This window comes from Filicampus tigris, chromosome 8 (assembly GCF_054856515.1).
Source record: "Filicampus tigris isolate MCC_2025a chromosome 8, RoL_Ftig_1.0, whole genome shotgun sequence".
In the NCBI taxonomy this organism is placed as follows: domain Eukaryota; kingdom Metazoa; phylum Chordata; class Actinopteri; order Syngnathiformes; family Syngnathidae; genus Filicampus; species Filicampus tigris.
The window spans coordinates 20,665,684-20,684,637 of NC_141224.1; the positions used below are offsets into that span (position 1 = coordinate 20,665,684).

General features: G+C 40.3%; 2 protein-coding genes across 3 annotated transcripts; both read right to left on the bottom strand.

Annotated features, from left to right (window-relative positions):
* Nucleotides 1–214: 214 nt before the first annotated feature.
* LOC147144033 (collagen triple helix repeat-containing protein 1-like) lies at nucleotides 215–5,789 on the bottom strand. Of its 2 annotated transcripts, none has more exons than XM_086037492.1 (4): nucleotides 5,552–5,789; nucleotides 3,036–3,254; nucleotides 1,892–2,108; nucleotides 215–665 (listed from the first exon to the last, which is right to left on the bottom strand). In XM_086037492.1, the coding sequence occupies exons 1-4, from the start codon at nucleotides 5,633–5,635 to the stop codon at nucleotides 523–525; spliced, it is 663 nt and encodes a 220-aa protein (XP_085893618.1). In that variant the 5' UTR covers nucleotides 5,636–5,789; the 3' UTR covers nucleotides 215–522. The 2 variants fall into 2 exon arrangements, with proteins under 2 accessions (XP_085893618.1, XP_085893617.1); XM_086037491.1 differs by having other exon boundaries at nucleotides 5,510–5,787.
* Nucleotides 5,790–5,889: 100 nt separating this feature from the next.
* On the bottom strand, nucleotides 5,890–18,720 carry fzd6 (frizzled class receptor 6). Its single transcript, XM_086037493.1, has 8 exons — nucleotides 18,554–18,720; nucleotides 17,213–17,628; nucleotides 10,861–11,057; nucleotides 10,194–10,773; nucleotides 9,602–10,021; nucleotides 8,353–8,501; nucleotides 7,900–8,262; nucleotides 5,890–7,154 (listed from the first exon to the last, which is right to left on the bottom strand). Exons 2-8 carry the CDS (start codon nucleotides 17,393–17,395, stop codon nucleotides 6,998–7,000), a joined length of 2,049 nt encoding a protein of 682 aa, XP_085893619.1. The 5' UTR covers nucleotides 17,396–17,628; nucleotides 18,554–18,720; the 3' UTR covers nucleotides 5,890–6,997.
* Between the last annotated feature and the right edge of the window lie 234 nt (nucleotides 18,721–18,954).

The following is an 18,954-nucleotide window of genomic DNA, read 5'->3' on the forward strand; positions in this document are numbered from 1 at the left end:
TGTGAAGAAAATTTCAATTTTGATCTGAGAAATGTACCAAAGCAACTGAGGAAAAACTATAAAATGTTTCCACTAATTGGGCAGCATGGTGGTGCAGTTAGTTCTCGGTCAAATCTCGGCTTGGGCTAACATCCTAATGCAAGGAGTGTTTTGTGAAATAATGCACAAATGTGTACACAAATGCATCTTAATGCAGAAATATATAACATGCATGTTCACTTTTGGAAACCTTAAAAAGATTATTTTATTAACAGTGAAAATGCATATAAAAAAGTCAAATGAGTACATGTTTACATACTGCCAGTTAATGCCGACAGCACCAGCGTACAGAAAAATTACAGTACAGTACAGTTTGTTTTTCCTGGTGAAGTGAATGGCCTGTCAAATGGTGAATTGTGTCAACAAAACATCAAGTTCCCATCAGTGTTGTGAGGCCTCAGCAAACCATAGCTGCTCATTTTGGAAGACCAGATATACTCTTATACTACCAGAGTTGACCCCATTCCTCTTATGTAACTGTTTTTATTTGGGAAGCTCTTCGATGATAATCCTGGAAACTGAATTCCACCCCGTGGATGCATCACCGCGGGGATAGTCAGCGCAGGTCCCCACCCATACAGCCACGTCCACCAACCCTGCTTTGACACCCTCACACAGTCCTTCCACTGACACAGAAAAAGAACATAGACAAAGACCGGACACATAAATTGTAGGGAACACCCAAAATGCATGGCCACAAAACTAGTGTATTATGATGTGACCTCTCCCAACGTTTACTTCCCAAGCTCCACCGAATTTAATAGTGACACATGAAATTTGTTTTGGCTTTTAGTCCTGGCTAAGTTAGTTGAACAACGTGACTGACATCTACCCAGGAATTATACAGTGTCAGTTGAAGGGAAAAAAATGCACTGTATAGGTATATACAGTAGTATCAGAAATTGAATAGTACAAAGTCAATATTTTACCAAAAATGCTTTGGCAAGGCTGTATCCAGTGGTAGTTTGTGGTTTCCCTGAAACACATTTTCAGCCGACAGCAATTGGAAAAATGGCCGCTCCATTGGATGTGCAAAAACTGGTGGATTTCACTACTTAACTCATATCCCACAAACACAAAATTAACCAGAAACGGTTCGGTTGACTTCCCGTTTAAGTATCCCACGATGCTGATATAGTCAGCTGCTTTGCAACTATAAGCCCTCCGAGGTTTATTATTAGATTATGCATGTATGTAAATGGACAGAGTGTGTGATGCCAATAAAAGTGATGCATCTGTTACGCATGCTGTCATGGATTTGTTAGGCTCCCTCCCACATTGCCAAACACAAGTGAGAAGTACAATGCTTATAAAGGGTCAAAAAAGGCCAAATATTGGACTGGCTTAAGAGACCCATGGAGCACATTGTGGACAATGCCTTCCCACCCACCACTAGAGGACAGCTGTTTTCCTTCAAGTTCATTTATCAATTTTCTATATTGTTTGTCCGCTTTAGGATCACAGGTGAGCTGGAGCCTACTCGCAACTGAGTTGTGCGAGAGGCAGGGTACACCCTGACTGATCGCCAGCCAATCGCAGCTTGCTTGTATGCTATATTTTTAATTGCAACATGAATACTGCATGTTGAATTAAACTTAGCTGTGTCTGACATCTGGATTCTAGCATCTGTGGCTGCATCTGTCAGCGACATATTTTTCCCCACTGTAATGAATGAATGAATGTTTTTTGTTGAGATTTGTGACATCACTAAGTTGGAAGAAAAATTTGGAAGCACAATTAGACCGTAATAGAGTGCAATAATGTAGTTTTCTCTATATGTAGCCTGGTTTTTGCTTCAATTTGTTTTGTTTTTTTTCCATATTAAAATTTAACCTTTGTACTGTCATCATACCTGAGGAAGTTCTGTGGATATTGATGGTTGAGTTGAGCTCTGGGCTGCCTTGGTCCAGGTATATGATGGACTCTATGGGCAGTGGCGCCGTGCACTCTGCTCCATTGAATGTGAAGTACCACCTTTGGCAACATGCGTTCTTGCACTTGAGTCTGAGGGAGCCGCTGAAGAGGACTCTGAGGGCGCTGTCTGAGCGTAGCTTGGTAAACGTACAGTCCTACAAGACACAGCGCAGGAGAATGGCACGGTTGACGTCACTATCTACTAGGTCTGAAAAATTAATCTCAAATTCAAATCAACATTGCCATGTAGAATAATGCAATTTCCAATTTGAAAAATAAAAACCTCAGTCGGTAGGCTTTATTTTTACATGTATACTGTTTTTATTTATGTATCTATGTATTTATTTATTTATATCATGAAGTGCAGACCACATGTTTCCATATGACTGTTTGCATGAAACATGAAAAGTTTAAGTGACAAAGTCACAGTTTTGTTTGCATTATTGTTGTCATACTGACTTATGCTTACATCACACCTTTGGTAGAAATGTAGTTGTAGTAAACACTGAAAAGACTGCAATTCAAAGTGTTGAGTAGGTTAACAACTATGAAGTAGATAAAGCTGTCTTTCGTTATAATAGTGGTTCATTTGCCTTTATTTTACCGTAAGCTTACCTTACATATAACACCAATACATTTATGTATAATAAAGCTGATACTGTTTATTGTAATACAGATTCATTTATTGCTTGCATTTGTGAACAAATACATGGGACGAGGACCTTGAAAAAAAGAATCGCATATTCAATCGCAATCACGATATTGAGGGAAAAAGATTGCAATTTGATTATTTTTCTAAATCATTCAGCCCAACTATATAAGGTGCATCAATACATTTATCAAGATTCAGTAGTTTTAATTGAAAATTGGATGTACCTGCTGTGGTGTGACGAAGTAGCTGCTGAGACTGGTGATGCTCTGACATCCCTTCTACGACCTTTATGCAGTTGCTGCAATGTGTGCTAATACTTTTTTTCCTATTTGCAACATTTTCCAGCTGTGTAATAATTGGCAAATAATCCCAGTGTGTATCTAGTTGTGTTAAGACATTTTTTAATTACTAATTTATATTTCCCACTTACAGCTATTTTTCCAAGGTCAATCCCATAATTCAAGGAGTTCCAAGCACACTGCTTATAGTTGGGCCTCCAGGGCTCCTCGAAGATCTCATTGACACATTCGCCTTTCTCCCCTTTGAGTCCGTCACGTCCAGGGATGCCCGGTGTTCCCGGGATGCCGTTGGCCCCAGGGTTTCCGTCTCTACCGGGAATTCCTCCTGGACCCTGCATGCAGCTGCCATACTACATGACCAAGCAAGTCAGGGTAAAAGTGGATGTTGGAAATGAAATCAGTACAGTTCATTATGTAACTTCCTGCTTTCTGAGAGCTAAAGTTCTTGCAAAGTGGGCACTTGAAATTATCCAGCCGTTTTGTCATGAAGAAGCTAGAATATTTTAAAGTCATAGAAACAAACAATCTGCTACTGGGATGATATTGATGCGTAAGCACAAATAACAATAAGATGCAACGGGACCATGAACAACCATGAAGAAAATGAATGCCATATTACCATATTAGCAATAAGATTTGAAAGGCAGGCTATTTCTTTGTCTGGGCATGAATATCTGTTGTATTCATGGTCCTAATGCCATGTTCGCCATGTTTAAATAAATGCTACATCTTACTTAAGGCGACTCAAATACATAGGCAGGCCTGCTAAAAACAGACCTATTCAAAATGAAGGCCCTGGCCTGCATGACTCTGCACAAGTTCCCTTTGTCCTGAACATTGCAGAGTGTCAATCATACAATGCATGTACAATACTGGATACAGTTTTTCCCTTTTTAGCTCAACCTGAAGTGTTTATTTATATATTCGCATTGTATGCATGATATCCATCCATAAGTACAAGAAACATAAACTGACCTGTTGACATGCAACAGTTTCAGCCCATGAACAAATATCGATGCCTAGAGGACTTGGATTGTTAATCAATTTTGCTGAACAAGTCATGTTTGGATAACAAAAAGACATTCATTTGAAAAATGCCATGAGATGAGAACAAAGAGATTTTACTCCACATTTAACCACATTTCTCTGTTTGAATCCCAAGGGTGGAGTCTAAAATTGAACTTCAGAAGATGAGCATCTGGAAAAAAGACTTCATGTAAAGGGATTTGTGGTGTTCTAATGTCAGCTGGGGAAACAGATGGCCAAGGGTCTGTTTTAGCCATGAGTGGCTTTGCAGGATTGATCTGCTGATGTGACATCATTTCTGAAGGAAACTGGGAGGCCTGTGGTCAAAAACAGCAGACTATGCAGTTGCTGGAAAATATACCTGAAATTTGGACCTACTATTTGACCAAGTATGAGCTCTATAAAATATTTCAGTGGTTGTTTGATTTACAAGAAAATTAAGAAAACATCTTAGAGTTGTATTTTAGTCTCATTTTCACAGCAAACTAATGAATGGATCCACTGTCCTCTTGGCCACACTGCTGACTTTTATACCGGCTTCCAGCTGAAAGTTTGGTGCTTCCTGCATGAATTATACAGAATATTCCAAACACACAGCCCATTACTGTACATGAAGCATAAAGGCTGCATTTGGCCTAAGTGTTGAGAATTCAGATGCTTTTCATGATTCAGCTGGAACACACTGAAGGGAGGACTGCAGCTCTCCACAGTGAATAGAATGCTTGGCTTCTCAGGATGATGCAAAAAAAAAAGAAAAAAAAGGATTTTATGATTACCATGCTGTTTGAACAAAAATATTGTCCTCCCTCAGATAGCCGAGTGCAGTTTGGGTTTCGAATACCACAAGATTATATTATAGAACAAGATGCTGTTCATCCTCTCCTTCCACTGTGGTGAGAAAAGTGCAGTTCAGGAGTACTAAAGGTCCTTGGGAAGATTAAGAGCAAAATGGTGCCTCTAGGCTTCTCAACGTGGGGTGTACAGACTTCTAATGGATCATGGGGGAGGTCTGGAAAGTCTTTGCAAAATAAACAGTTTCACTTTCATTTGATAGATTCCCAAGAAAGGACAGAGAACGTTTGTACGTTCTATCACACCAGTGGCCACCCACTAGGCTACATATAAGTCCTGTTCGTACAAGTATTTAGTCTGATTGGTAAAAGTTCACACAAAGAGATGACATTGAAACCGAAGTTTAAATAAATAAAATATAAAATAAACGAGGCAGGCCGTATGCTTCCTGTTAGAGACTTTATTCCTGTCACCAATTCTAGCTGAAATAATAACAGAAGAACCAGCTGACACTGCTATATTTCCAACACTGCAGTACATAATTGTAGGGGCCAAAGTTAAGATAATTCAGCGCGGACTCACATGTGGACATTTTTACCGCAGCCTTTGGGTTTTACATGTATTACCACTCCATCCATCTCAAACATAAAGTTGTGCTTTAATTATTAGCTATAAATAAAATGTGACACTCATCTGAGACGCAGCAGACTTGTCCACAAGGTCCCCCCCATGGAAAAGGCCACATCGCTTTATCATCATGTCGAGCAAGTTATTTGCAATCTCTTACCTTATCAGCGTCAGGATCCTTTCGGTATCCTCTACTTCTCACCTTTTCCACGCCATACACGGGGAAAGTCAAGCAGACGAGCAGCAGCAAAAGGCGCCCAGCTAGAGGAGACATCTTACGGTGCATCTGGGCGCTTTAAACTGGTAACTTTAGAAGCGTCAATTCGCCTCCAACCTTGCACTTTCAATCCAGGGGGAGGGCAGGACCAGCGCAGTCGGGAACTGGCCAGTCAACGCTCTTGTAGAAAACCGTTCCAAAGCAAACAGCCCAGCAACATGCCCATGTGAGTATGTCTGTATGTCCTACATTATGACCAAATGTGTGCGCTCCGGCATGCATGCGTGGCATTAATTAGAAGAAAGAAAAAAAAAACGTATCAATACATGCAATACAATATTTTATTCACTTTTTAATCGTTCTTTTTTTTTGGTATAAAAATACACTAAAACGAGAAAAGCTACATTTAAAATAGTTGGGAAAGCAGCAGCAAGACAATGTCTCTAGAGTAAGTACAATATAAAGCTGTAGGTCATTATCAGCATAGGTAACAGACCTGTTTCACAAAAGTTCCCTTTTAATTGACCACATTGAGACAACCTTGACACTTAAACAGAAATGTAATTATGGAAAAGTACATTCCTTGCACAGCAAATTAGACAAATCAAATTACAGACCAGAGAAGAACTTAAGAAAGTATACTCAAAGTGTAATGTACGTATTCATCTTGTCACAACTTTTCAAATGACCATTTTTCAATTCCATGATAAAATCAGTAGCTTTTGCATGGTCACCATATGAGTTTTGTTCCACTGACTGAGTTTACAACTGTGATGCCAACGCTGACATCACCTACACATGTGAAGCATCTGCTTTTACCTTTAAAGTTGAGCAACCTCTCAAATTAAAGACACATTTAAAATTAACATTCACTGTACCAACTGACAGAGTTAAGAGCTGTACAACCGAAACAGGCAAAAATATAAAGAAACTTTATAAAATGACAAACAATTCCTAGCCTTCTATCATGACTTATTTTAAAAGTAGAACTGGATGAGAGAGACAAACCCCCTTTAAAGGAATACATTAAAACACACACACTTGAAGGTTTGGAAACATTATGACCTCACATTAAAATACCCAGTGTAGTGACTAATTCATTGAATGGAGAAAAAAAAAAAAAGAACATTCACATTAAGACTTCCATCGAGCTTCTCATAAAAAAGCAGAAGACTTATTGTTTCAAATCAGTCCACAGGTAATATAGTAGTTGGCATAGAGCTGTGTAGGTAAAAACTTGACAAAATTACCTAATCAGTTAAATTCTCTCAGAATGAAGATAGAAAAAAGACATCTGAAGTTGTGGAGGAACATATTACATTGGGGCTGTGCACACAAAGTAATTTTTCCTCAACTAACTAATACAATCAGGGTTGAATGACCCATAGAGCCTGCCGTCAACGTACTGGGACACTTTGTAAACCGAGTGTCTCAGCAGTTGCTGTCCTTTATGTCCTTTTTCTCCACGGGCTCCTTGGGCACCTGCTGGTGGGTGGGGTCCTCAATGCTGGAAGATGGACTCAAAGCTGAATCCTGTTGTACGATCGGAACTGGTCTGACATCCGACTGCTCACTCTTTGGTGTCATCCTAGGACACAAACGAAATGTAAAATTTCATCTCTAAGCATAGTGGATTCAATGTCCTGTGTAGAGTGTAAATTCTAAAACAGAAAGCTCCTGAAGTAGTACAATATGTAATAATTATGTTTTGTCTTGGTTAATTTCTTTTTTAAACTTGTGTGACAAATACAACAGTTTAATGCGTGTGTGTGTGTGTGTGTGTGTGTGTGTGGGGGTGTGTGTGTGTGTATGTGAGGGGGATCTGCAATTTCACATCATGCATTTATCTTTAAAATTAGATTTTGTGTTAACAATTGTTTTAAATCAATATCAAACGTGTTTAACTTGCTTTTACACTGACTGAAAAAAAGTGCCTGTATAAGTCATAAAGGTTTCAGATAGTGGAATGGATTAATTCACTTTCCATTAGATCCTTCAGCAAACATTTTTGAAATACTTAATGTTCACTAGCACCCCAGAAGTGATTTTTTCACCAACCATTCTGCGGAACGTGCCTGGCCCAAACCGTCATGCCTGATCCGTACCAATCGCGGATCAATGATGATCTATTGCACCACTTGTGCGTACAGGTACGCAAAGACGCGTCGTGACGCACATGACGTTACGCATCAGTGATTTCTGTTGCGCATGTGTACCAGTTATGTGCAACCCTGTTAATAGTCCTTCATTAAATACAATTCCATTACGATTGTGCCTTTAAAATAAGAAAACTGAGTGAAAGATAAAATGTGAACAATAACAAATTGAATTACCTTGCATCCGGTACTCTGCTGTGTAAACTCCCCGATTGGCAGCTAACTTTACCGGAGCTCCCCCCTTTGCTACGTCTCTCTCCCCCTTCTCGCTCCCGCTCCCTGTCTTCACGCCTGGAGCTTCGGCTTGAAGTGACCTTGCCCTGGCTATGGAGCTCATGATTTCCCAGAGACAGTGACATTCCCGCACCAGTGGAGGCATTGGTTGGCGTGGCGCCGGTGCTTGTGCCCATAGACTTTGAGATGACCTTGAGCTGGTGTGAGGTTGACTTGTAGTGATTCTTCTTGTGCTGGACACGGCTGTTATGCTTGAGGAAAAACTCGCAGGACTCCTGGAGCACCCGGCGGCTCTCACTGATGGGGCTGTGGATCACGAAGCATAGAGAAATGGGGCCAAAACCTAAAAATATCTGTCATCAATGCCAACATGACAACGCAACCAAATGTCCTTACTCTCTTTTGCGGGTTCTGTTGAAAAAGTAGGCCCACTCAGAGCAGGTCTTTTTGCTGCTGACCCAGAACACTGCAGATATTCCAACAACCAGGGTCATCAAGTACTTTACCAGAAACAGAGAGAGGTCAGGTCGCTCATGCTCGGTTGTCTGAAATGGAAAATAAAAATAAAAGATATTCAACAAGCATGTGAACGTTTAACTTTTATGGAGTAAAAAAGTGGTAGACACTTGGCTAAATACATAGTTTTCCATCCAAAACATCGGTTAGCACATCCATCTCACAGTTCTGAGAGTGGCCTCCCTGTGTGGAGTCTGCATGCTCTCCCCGTACCTGTGTAGGTTTTCTCTGTGTACTCTGGCTTCTTCCCTCATTCCAGAATAATGCTTCTTACTGGAGTTTAATTGCAAATTCTAAATTATCTTTAGGTTTGAGTGCTAATGGTTGTTCGTCGATATGTGCCCTGCAGTCGCGGGTGGCAACCATCATAGGCTGTACCCGACCTTTTGCACAAAGTTAGCTGGGATAGGCTCCAGTACAACTGTGACCCTAGAGAGGCTATGCTGGCTGTACCCCTCCCCCAATAAATGAATAAATAAATAAATAGGATGGACAGACATTTATTAGCCAGTACAATATTCTACTGTGAATCTCAAGAGAATGCCTTCAAAATAACTGACAGAATTGATCTTGAGATAGGTCAGTTGGGTCGCTTAAAGGGAATGGAAAAATAATCTCTGCAAAATAGCAAGTAATTCATAACAAATCTGCCATGCAGTGAAGCTCCATACAGTGAACCGTGATATAGCGAGGATGACTTTTATTGTGATTGAGTACCCATAACAGTAATTCTAACTACAGTACAGTAAAATGTATGTTGTGTATGTGCATAATTTAACTCAGCTCATTACAGTATCCTGATCACATGCATTCTGACAGCTATGTAAATGGTATCACGCCAGAAAGATATCACTGTTTTCAGCAAAGAAGAGCAAATTGTCCTTCACAGTTTTTGGCAACGGAAACAAACTGAACCAAACCTAATTTATTTTCTTTTGGGGAAAAAAAAGTGGCTAAGATGACCTGTACGCAAGTGAGGCAATACACTTTTGAAGCCAAGATCTATGTTGATGAGTCAAAATTGACTCCAGCTTTTCTCCACTCCACCAAGCAATTTAGGAAAAAAAAAAATCATTCCACTCTTAGCTTGTTCCTTTACCTCCTGGGGGTGTTGCAGAGCTACACTTACCTTGTATGAGCAGGGAATGCTGTATTCCTGGCAACGATCGTTGATCCATGTGTTCTCCCATGTGCTGCGCTGACTCTGTTCGTACGTGTAGCATGCTAACAGAGTAACCAGTGGGACCAGGTAGAGGCAGCTGAACACAGCGATGCGGATCATGAACTTCTTGAGTTTCTCCTGGTTGCGCTCGTCATGCTGGATAACCTGCCGCACGTGGTTAAGAGAAACGATGCCCGCAAGGATGAGGAAGAGACCGACTATGACGCCCACACAGAGGGGAGCGATAACAAAGTAGCGCAGGGCCTCCAGATCGTAAAGTCCCACGAAGCAGACACCGCTAATGTTGTCCCCTTCAACCTTGTTCAGAGCTAGCAGCATGACAGTTAGCGCTCCGGGAATTCCCCAGGCGACAGAGTGGAACCACACCTAAAGGCAAAATACACAAAGCTTTGAACAGCATGCGACATTACCCTTTTAGCATATTAAAGCCTGTCACTTCTGAGAAAATATGAGGCCTCAAATTAATTTCCGTCTTGTCAGAACAGGGCCAAATCTTTTCATCTCTTCAAATCTTCCACTTCTAATCTTTTAATCTTACCGCTTTCTTCTCGATGGCTTCACAGCTCCATTTGGGTCCAGCTGCCAGGAACCAGGTGATGGTAAGTATGACCCACCAGACGATTCCAGCGATTGAAAAGAAGTAGAGAAGCATGAAAAGCAGAGTGCAGCCTTTGCTCTGAGAACCCAAGACAACAGTGTCCACACCAGTAGGATGGACTGCCTTGTTACAGGCTGCGCTGTTGCCTAGCAGGAAGCCAATGAAGTATATGAGGGAAACAAAGCTGTAGCAAACTGCATAGAAGATGATGGGACGCTCGGGATAGCGAAAGCGTTTGACATCGATGAGGAAAGTAAGGAAGGTAAAGAGAGTGGCACCCAAGCAAATGATGGAGCAAACGCCAATGAAACTCTTGGCAAATTCAATGTCGTGGGGTTTAAAATACATATTGGAACAAGGTGGAGCACAGTCCTGAGCTCCCAGGAATGATGCGCCGTGGCCAGCTTTGGATTTTAACTGCAGTGGGCACCAAAAGCCCAAATCCCTCTTAGCAGATGTTGAGCTCATTGGGGTGGTTGTGGGAAGCTTGGAATCATCTCCAAGGCCACATGACTCAAGTCTAGAACAGAATAAATGATTAGAAAAAAAAAAAAAAGTCTTTCAATTGACTGATCTAGCATGACTCCTGTGGATGGGTATTGCTTACTTGTCACACTGTAGCTCAGGAGGCCAGATAATTCCAAAGATCCGAATGTTCTCCTGACAATCAGACATTACAGCCTCACAGTCTTCTTTGCAAGGCTGGAGCACTGTATTCTCCTCAGTGCATACTGGGAAAAAAGCCTGGCACAGGAAGTGGCGAACATTTGGGGAACAACGAAGACTGGCCAAGGGCATAAACGGCTGCAATGACATTAATGAAACAATGTAAAGAAAAGGCATATTTGCTGGGCTAACTGGTTCACACCAAAGCAAAAATATGTCATGTTAAGTTTTATACATTGGTCGTGATTGACTTAGTTCACACTAGCTTCTTTGATCAGTTACTCAGCAAAAAGCATCATGGCTAAAGTTGGAACACAATTGGACAGCGTACAGAAACTAAACTTTGAAAATGTATGCAACGAGTTAACCCATTAAAGCCTAAAGCGCCTGGCTCAACAGCTCCCCAAAACCTAAGTTCGTTTTTGGAATTACCCTTGAAAACCTGAACTTTTTCCAGAAATTCAACACCTACAAAATAATTAATATCTCAGCCAGTGTAGCAGACAGAAACATAATTCCCAAAAATGTTCAGACTTTAGACAGGTGGCTTGCACACAGGCCCATGTTTATTAATCTTTACTGTTTCATCGAAGGTGTAAAAATAAAGTGTAAGAGAAGCACTATTTTTAATTTTAAAAACCGAGTGGTAATTACAATCCTCTATTTTGTTACAAAGACGTCGATATTGTCATTGTCTACAAACATATATCTTAACCATATATCACGTTCGACTGGTTCTACTGGTTCAAAGTCCACAATCGCATCGTCTATATCACTGCCGTTACTCATTTCAAAGCTCCCGCGATCGATGGCGTCCGCCATTATGAGTCGAAAGAATTCCATAACATCCTCTGCGGGCTCACGACACCATCACGTGTATATTCTGATGCATTTCATTGGTTAAGAGAAAAAAAATTTGGATAAAAAAGGAAAATGATGCATATGCTTTCCAGGCTTTAAGAGTAGAAAGACGGTTATGCACTCCCATCCTTAATGGGTTAAAAAAGAAAGATGTTCTTCCATTGCTTATATGGATGGAGACGGGTTCAAGATGATTAATTGCAATGGGCAACACCTACAAGGACCAGATATGTTTAATAATAATAATCTTATATTTATAAAGTGCCTTTGAATGGACCCAAGGACACTTAACCAAAAGTCATCAATGTTTAATACACTTTATACTATAAAGATTTATAAGTATGAAACATATTTATAGGTGAATGACAGGTATTACAAATTGATAAAACTATTTACAAAGTTGTTTATTGTGTCTTAGGGGAATTTTTGAGACCTTTGAATGGCAAATGTATCAATCAAGTCTCATTTTTAACGATAATAAAGACTTCTCTTATGGCAAAGTCAATTGCCAGATTTTTTTCATGACCAAGGCATTTGTTCGTGTGTGCAGATAGATTAGATTAGATTAGATGGATAGTTGTTTTTTTTAAACAATTGCAATAAATGGGGGTTGACTGCATAGCATAAAATGAGGTTCGGTTGGGGGGGACAGCTCCAGAGTGAACTATTAACATAATTTAGATCAACTGCAGTTCTCAACAGCACTACACGAGTGGTGATTTACTGCTTGGGATCTGTATTCTTCTGTTAACATATAGGTGACAGGAAATTATATTTGATAACAGGCACAGCACTTGTGATGTGCTTGACATTATGCACTGCACTTCAACTGCTATACTATTATCTTATGGCATACAGTGGACTATTTAGAATAATTGGGAACTCATAAACCACTACCAATCCATTAATACTATTTGTAAGTATAACAAACACATCAACACAGACTGCTATTGAATCTTTTTTTCCCTCTGCTGAAATCCAGTCTGGCAGGCAGTCCACATTTCTGGGGCCCGTGTGTCGTTCTCACAGTAAGTGTCCTTGCTTCTCCCCAGTTGGAGGTTTAGGAATCCTTGTCAGTGAGTTCCTCTTGCAAAGTTAATTAGTACAAACTATCCTTATGTGGTCAGCAGTTGGTTGAATTTTCTATTCAAAAGTCAAAATCCTCACTTCTACCGCTCTTAAAACTTGAGTTGTCTCAAATCTCTCTCCCTCATTGTAACAGTATGTCATTGGCTGCTTCTCACTCCCCTTTGTATTCTGACACTTCTCACTTTCAAATTCAGGTGAATGCTCGTGGAATGTTAGGCCATGGGCCATACAAGGGAAGCTCTACTCCAGAAAATCCTTTGTGGTAGGCTGAGCTGGGCTCAGTCTGAATCGGACGCCTGGTTGATTTCATGTCCGGACTTTGATAATACACTGCATACTTTCTTAGAGGAGGTATGACTGTGTACAGAAGATGAAACTAGTGAGTGATTAACAGAGAGGGAGTATTCATTGTGGTATGCAGCACAGGCTTTGTATGACTCTGGGCGTGTCCATCCCCTTCCTGAAAAAAATCAAAGGCTCCACACAACAAAGTCGATGATTAGTTGCCTGTGGCTGAGGCTGATGTGAAATCAGAAGCCTGTAACTTTGCCAGATGACACATAAAAGATTCCCTCAGCACATAACCGTTCATGGTTGCCATTCTAATATGTGCAACCCAAACCCATTGCCTTTGGGAAGGCAACATGATGCAACTATCGGAGGAAATAAATTCTGTCAAGAGACAAGACAACATATTACCACTATCACTCATATGCTTTAAAATGCAAAGTACTTTCTAATTACATAGTGGAATCAAACAGGAGTGCATAAATGTGTGTACTGTATTTCCTCAATGAGATGCCCTCCACTCCAACAGACACTGTGCCCCATTAACCACCAGGTGAGTCGTTCACTTGAACAAATAAAACACACAAACATATGCCTTCTTGTATGTAATTACTCTTACTGTAGTAAGTCACACTTTTTTTTTCCATAGTTTGGCTGGTCCTATGACTAGTACTCAAGTATGACTTGCTTATATTAAAATTAGAGATCAGACTAGCACCCTAAACCCGCAATTGTCCTAAATCCCTAATTGTGTCAACGATAGCGAACAGGTTCCTGTTGGATAAAAAAATCTGCTTCCAACTACCAAAACATTTCTTTTCAGTTTAAAATGACTTATCGTAACTAGAATCCCACATTGCATTGTGGCCCAAAATAAAATCCTGGCCGGTCATTGCACCTTTTGGTGCTTTAAATAGTGAATCGTTGGTGCAGCGGATGCTGCATTTTTAACTAGCTGCAGCAGAAGACTAATGACATTTCACCTATTAGTTGTCAGAAATACATACTGCCTTTTCTTCTTTTTCTACTTTCTTTTGGTGGTTGGCAAATACATTTGGCGCATTACCTCCACCTTCTTTAGCCTGTGGCATCCGCCACAACAAGGATTTAATATTCATAGCAGCTATATGCGCAATAACCAAAAGGATTCTATGTTTAGCCACAATGTGACGCAGGATTTTAGTTAAAGTCAACCCTCCCAAAAATCTTTCCAATAATATGTTCTATGCAGCCCCACTAGTCGAAACATGGCATTCTGATTGCTATTGCATTTGTTGAATATGAGTTAAGTAGAAAAACCCACCTGTTTTTGTCCGTCTCTGGGGGCAGCTATTTTGTCACTTGCTGTCAACTGAAAATGACATGACAGTTGCTCTGGGCTCAGGTAACAACCAATCACGGCTCACCTGTTTCCGGAAGCTGAGCCATGACTGGTTGTTACCTTAGCATTGAGAAATTGTGATGTGATTTTCAGTCGACAGAAGTTACAAAAAGGCCGCCCCCTAAGATGGCTAAAAACGGGTGGATTTTGCTGCTTATCTCATATTTCACAAATGTAATATAAATCAGACATTTGGGGGGTTTAAGGTAAGGCATTTTAGCTTTTCCATAGTTAAAGGCGGATGTTTCCGCAACCTGTTCGCTGCCCTCAACACGATTAGGGAACAGGGATTTTGGGTGCCAGACCTCTTAACTCTAGTGTTCTTGGTCTCAGTTTTCGTAAAATATATTTCCCCCCAAATATGCCATTTATAGTTCAGTGCGACTTGTTTTTTTTCTTCTTCATGATACATTTTTTCACTGGTACAATTTATACTCCGGAGCGAATTATAATCCAAAAAATACGATATTTATGTAACTTCAACAGCAAAGTAGCATTTAGATTTATTATGATACAATGAGGGCGGCAGGGTAGTCGATGGTTAGCAAATCCGGTTCACAGTACAGCAATCGTGGATTAGAATCCGACCCCGGCCTTCCTGTGTGTAGTTTGCATGTTCTCCCCGTGCCTGCGTAGGTTTTCTTTGGCTTCCTCCCACATTCCAAAAACATGCATGGTAGGTTCATTGTGCACTCTTAATTGTCCTTAAGTACGATTGTGAGTGTGAATGTTTGTTTGTCTGTGTGTGCCCTGCGATTGACTGGCAACCAATTCAGGGTGTACCCCACCTACTTTCCAATGACAGCTGGGGATGGGCTCCAGTGCGCCCACGAGACTCGTGATAATACCCGGTTTGGATAATTGATTGATGGATGGATAGATGGATGATACACTCAACTTTACAGAATTTGGCAACATTTTTTCACTGAAAGTAGGGTTAGGAGGTTGCGGAATGGTATTTTGCAGCCTCACAATCCATTTCAAAAGGTGGCAGTAATGCACTAAACGTTGTATATGAAACACTAAAAGACAGAACAAGTATAAGAAGAAAAAGAATAGATAGAAAAAAAATAAGACAACGACAAAGTCCAAGGAAAAGCATTGATTCATAGTCATGGTTTTGGTTTCCACAAGGATTTAGGATGCACTTCAATGCCTCAAAACATGTAACAAATACATGTTACAATTAGATTATTGCACAATAAATGAGAGTTGGGCATAATGTAAAAAACAAAGAATAGAGTAAAGAATAAAAATGATGGTCGTTTCCCTTTTAATTTCTGTCCTCATCTCTTTTTGCCGTCTTTGGTTCATGTTCTCTCTCAGAAGTGGTTTTTGCCTGGCATTTTGTAAAGAACTGATTTAATAACGTGGCGACTGGCGATACATTACGGTCATATTCTTTGGCGAGATCAACCAAACGCATCCCTTTTTCATACTTTTCTATTTTCTCTTGCTTTGTTTGTATGGACAAAAAAAAAAGATTTTCTCCTTTTTTTCTTTTCCTTGTTTCTAATTCACGTAAAACTATCGGAACACCTCATGGCCTGAGGGGCGAATGACGAGGACGCTGCATAGACATCTATCACATATATATCTATCTACCTGTCTATCTACACACATAGAGATATACGGTAGTGGTCCGTCTTAGCCAATGGGATGCCAGGAAGATGCTAGGCTAGCAGCTATGAGTATGTTGCGTTCAGGAAACTCCGGAGCTGCGACTAGCTGCCCATACTGTATTTTTAACTTTCGTATCTGGAAATTTCTTTCGTAACAAGAGACAATATTTTCCTGTTGAGGCGTTTCATAACTTGAAAATTTCATATGAAGAGACATTCGTAAGTAGAGGTACCACTGTATAGTACTTTTGAGCCTTTTAGCAGTTAAACGGCAGCAGGCAGCCAGCAGCGTGCTCAATAGATTGACTAATAGGTGTAGGCTATGTGAAATGTATTAGAGTGTACTGAATAGGTGTGTAAAGCTCCGTATGATGTCGATACACTGATATATAGATGGACTGGCAGAACGGTGCACTGGCGGAAGCACAGTAAAAATAACATGGCGGACTGATGTTTTGTTCGGCTTGAAATAATGACAGACTGGTGTCCAGACGAATCACAGAATGGCATAATTTAGGAAACTGCCTATATTGAGATACCTCTCAACGAGTGAAGATCTTAAGACTGTACAATTTGGAATTCCACCAGAATATACGTATGCCTCTTTAAACCACATAAAGGTTCAGACCACCGTTACATATAACACGAGATAACACAAGACTTCAGCAAATCTAGCGAGACCAGAGCACAGAACGATTAATTGTGTCTTGCTTTATTCTTTCCGTTTTTGTGACACAAAAGGGACCAGCTTCAACAAGGGCCATTAGGAGTAGAATGTGAGAGGAGAAAAATAATATAATGCAAGTTAAATGGACTCCCATCCAAAGTACTAATTATGTTGTTCAGCTTTACATGCATGTCTACATTTAAAGTTAGAGAGCTAAATCTTATTTGTTGTGTTGCAGTGCTTATTTTTCTTTCAAATTTGTGTGATAGTTAAGATTTTAAAAATAACTTATGAGGTGCATTGGCAATTCAATCCAGTGTGCTTGATGCTTTTGTCATTTGTTACTAACGTTAAGATAGACTGTAATTTTATGAAAAAGACTCACCTCCATTTCACTGGCTGCAACATCTTGATCATAGTGCTCCATCATGTTGGGAAAGAAAGTCATGTTGTAGGACAGCCCCATACACCGATGAACGTGAATTGGCTCGCAGGTGAAGAGGCTGTGAGCACTGCAGCATTGCAGCCAAAGCAGACCCAACCACACAATCATCGTCGTCATCATCATCAACAAGAGGGCTCACTGGGAATTTGGGGATATTTTATTTTCCAGTGTGGATAACTTGTTTCTTTTAGGTTCAGTCCGAGTATATCTTAACCAAAATATTGAATTTCCCCTGACTCTCACTGTTCCACCTATCCCGGCGTCATCTCAGAGGAGGCGATGGCAGGAGCAGAGGGTGTAGCTTCCCCATTAACCCACTGCATGTGCTTTTACTTAGTGAGAGGTATCCAACATGGCTGAAATGAGAAGGAAAAGATACAGGGGTTACACATCCAGCAGTTTACAGACATTATTGTTGCTTTTCATCAAATCCATGCAAGCACTCAACTCAAGGTTGAGGTAGAAGGAAAGATTATCATCACACCAATCACCGCATACATTTATTGTGCTACCATTAAAGATGATGAAATATAACTCCTCATTTTCCCCTTGAGCTCCAATACAACGACATCGATTGGAATAGCACAATACTGTGCATATGTGGACCATATGCAATTAGCATGGGAATTTAAAAATCCATGTTGATTCAGTCCAATAAGTCTCAACTTGTTTGGACACTTGTCGGAATGTACTGTATGCACAACAATATTTGCAATATTAAACCGAAAACTTGAATGGCTGAGACTACCGTAAATACTACTCTTAGTCTATGAACAATATAAGACAACGATTTAATCATGTTTAAAAGTAATTTGACTAATGCAGTTTTATATGGGTGACATAAATTAATTGCTTTGAACTACCAGGTGCATATCATGTCAGCATTATAGTTGCGTCATTTGCATATTACAACTAAAAATCACTTTCTGGTTACGTTGGATTTTTATATTTCAATGATGTAGGCTACTTTTGGCTTTGTATTAACAGATTAGCGAATTAACGACAGAACATGCATAGGATCGTAGCGCTGGCACGAGAAGATAGGGATACAATAATTTAACAAACCCACAAAAATATCATAGTGAATCGATACAAGTGTATCGATACAAGTTGGAATATACAGTACGGCCTCCCGTCAATAAAGCACCAATTTCTGAGAGTGCGCAGTAAAGTAAACATCACCGCTTCGACTGATAACCATGGAAAAGGGGCCCAAAACAACTTAGGTAGCAACGCAGAAGTTTAAAAAGCTAAAAGGGAGGAATAAAGAGAAATACTTACCAACAACAGTCATGAACATAATTCGAACTGGAGCTGACTGCATGAATAAACTTTGGCGTCAATTCAGAGTGAAATTTGATAGCGTGTTTCCTGAAAAAAAATCGAACAAGCTCCCGTTGGTCTACTCCAATCTCGTGCTGCCTTCGGGTCCATGGGAAAGTTGGCTTTCCGTATGCGTGTGTAAATTTCCGCTAGTGGAAAACGTCCACATTTAAATTTTTGTACTCTCGCAACATTGTTTCCATAGACAGTAGCGGTGACCATACAACACACGTTGACAGCAGCGGACTGATCGACCCCCTGAGGAAAGACACTTGCACGGGTTGTTGTGAAATTAATTTTGGTTATATAGTATTTGAAAGGTGTTATAATATTATATCAACATGGATGAATTTTTGCAA

Bases quoted from the DNA above. Each gene is read 5' to 3' on its own strand.
- LOC147144033 (XM_086037491.1), bottom strand. From the start codon at position 5,635: ATGCACCGTAAGATGTCTCCTCTAGCTGGGCGCCTTTTGCTGCTGCTC. The intron at 3,255-5,509 runs GTAAGAGATTGC...TTGGTCATGTAG, and splicing joins AGGATCCTGACGCTGATAAG to TATGGCAGCTGCATGCAGGG. The intron at 666-1,891 runs GTATGATGACAG...TTTCTGTGTCAG, and splicing joins TATCCACAGAACTTCCTCAG to TGGAAGGACTGTGTGAGGGT.
- fzd6 (XM_086037493.1), bottom strand. From the start codon at position 17,395: ATGATGATGACGACGATGATTGTGTGGTTGGGTCTGCTTTGGCTGCAA. The intron at 8,502-9,601 runs GTAAGTGTAGCT...TTTCCATTTCAG, and splicing joins GCATTCCCTGCTCATACAAG to ACAACCGAGCATGAGCGACC. The intron at 7,155-7,899 runs GTAATTCAATTT...TTTGTGTCCTAG, and splicing joins AGCAGAGTACCGGATGCAAG to GATGACACCAAAGAGTGAGC.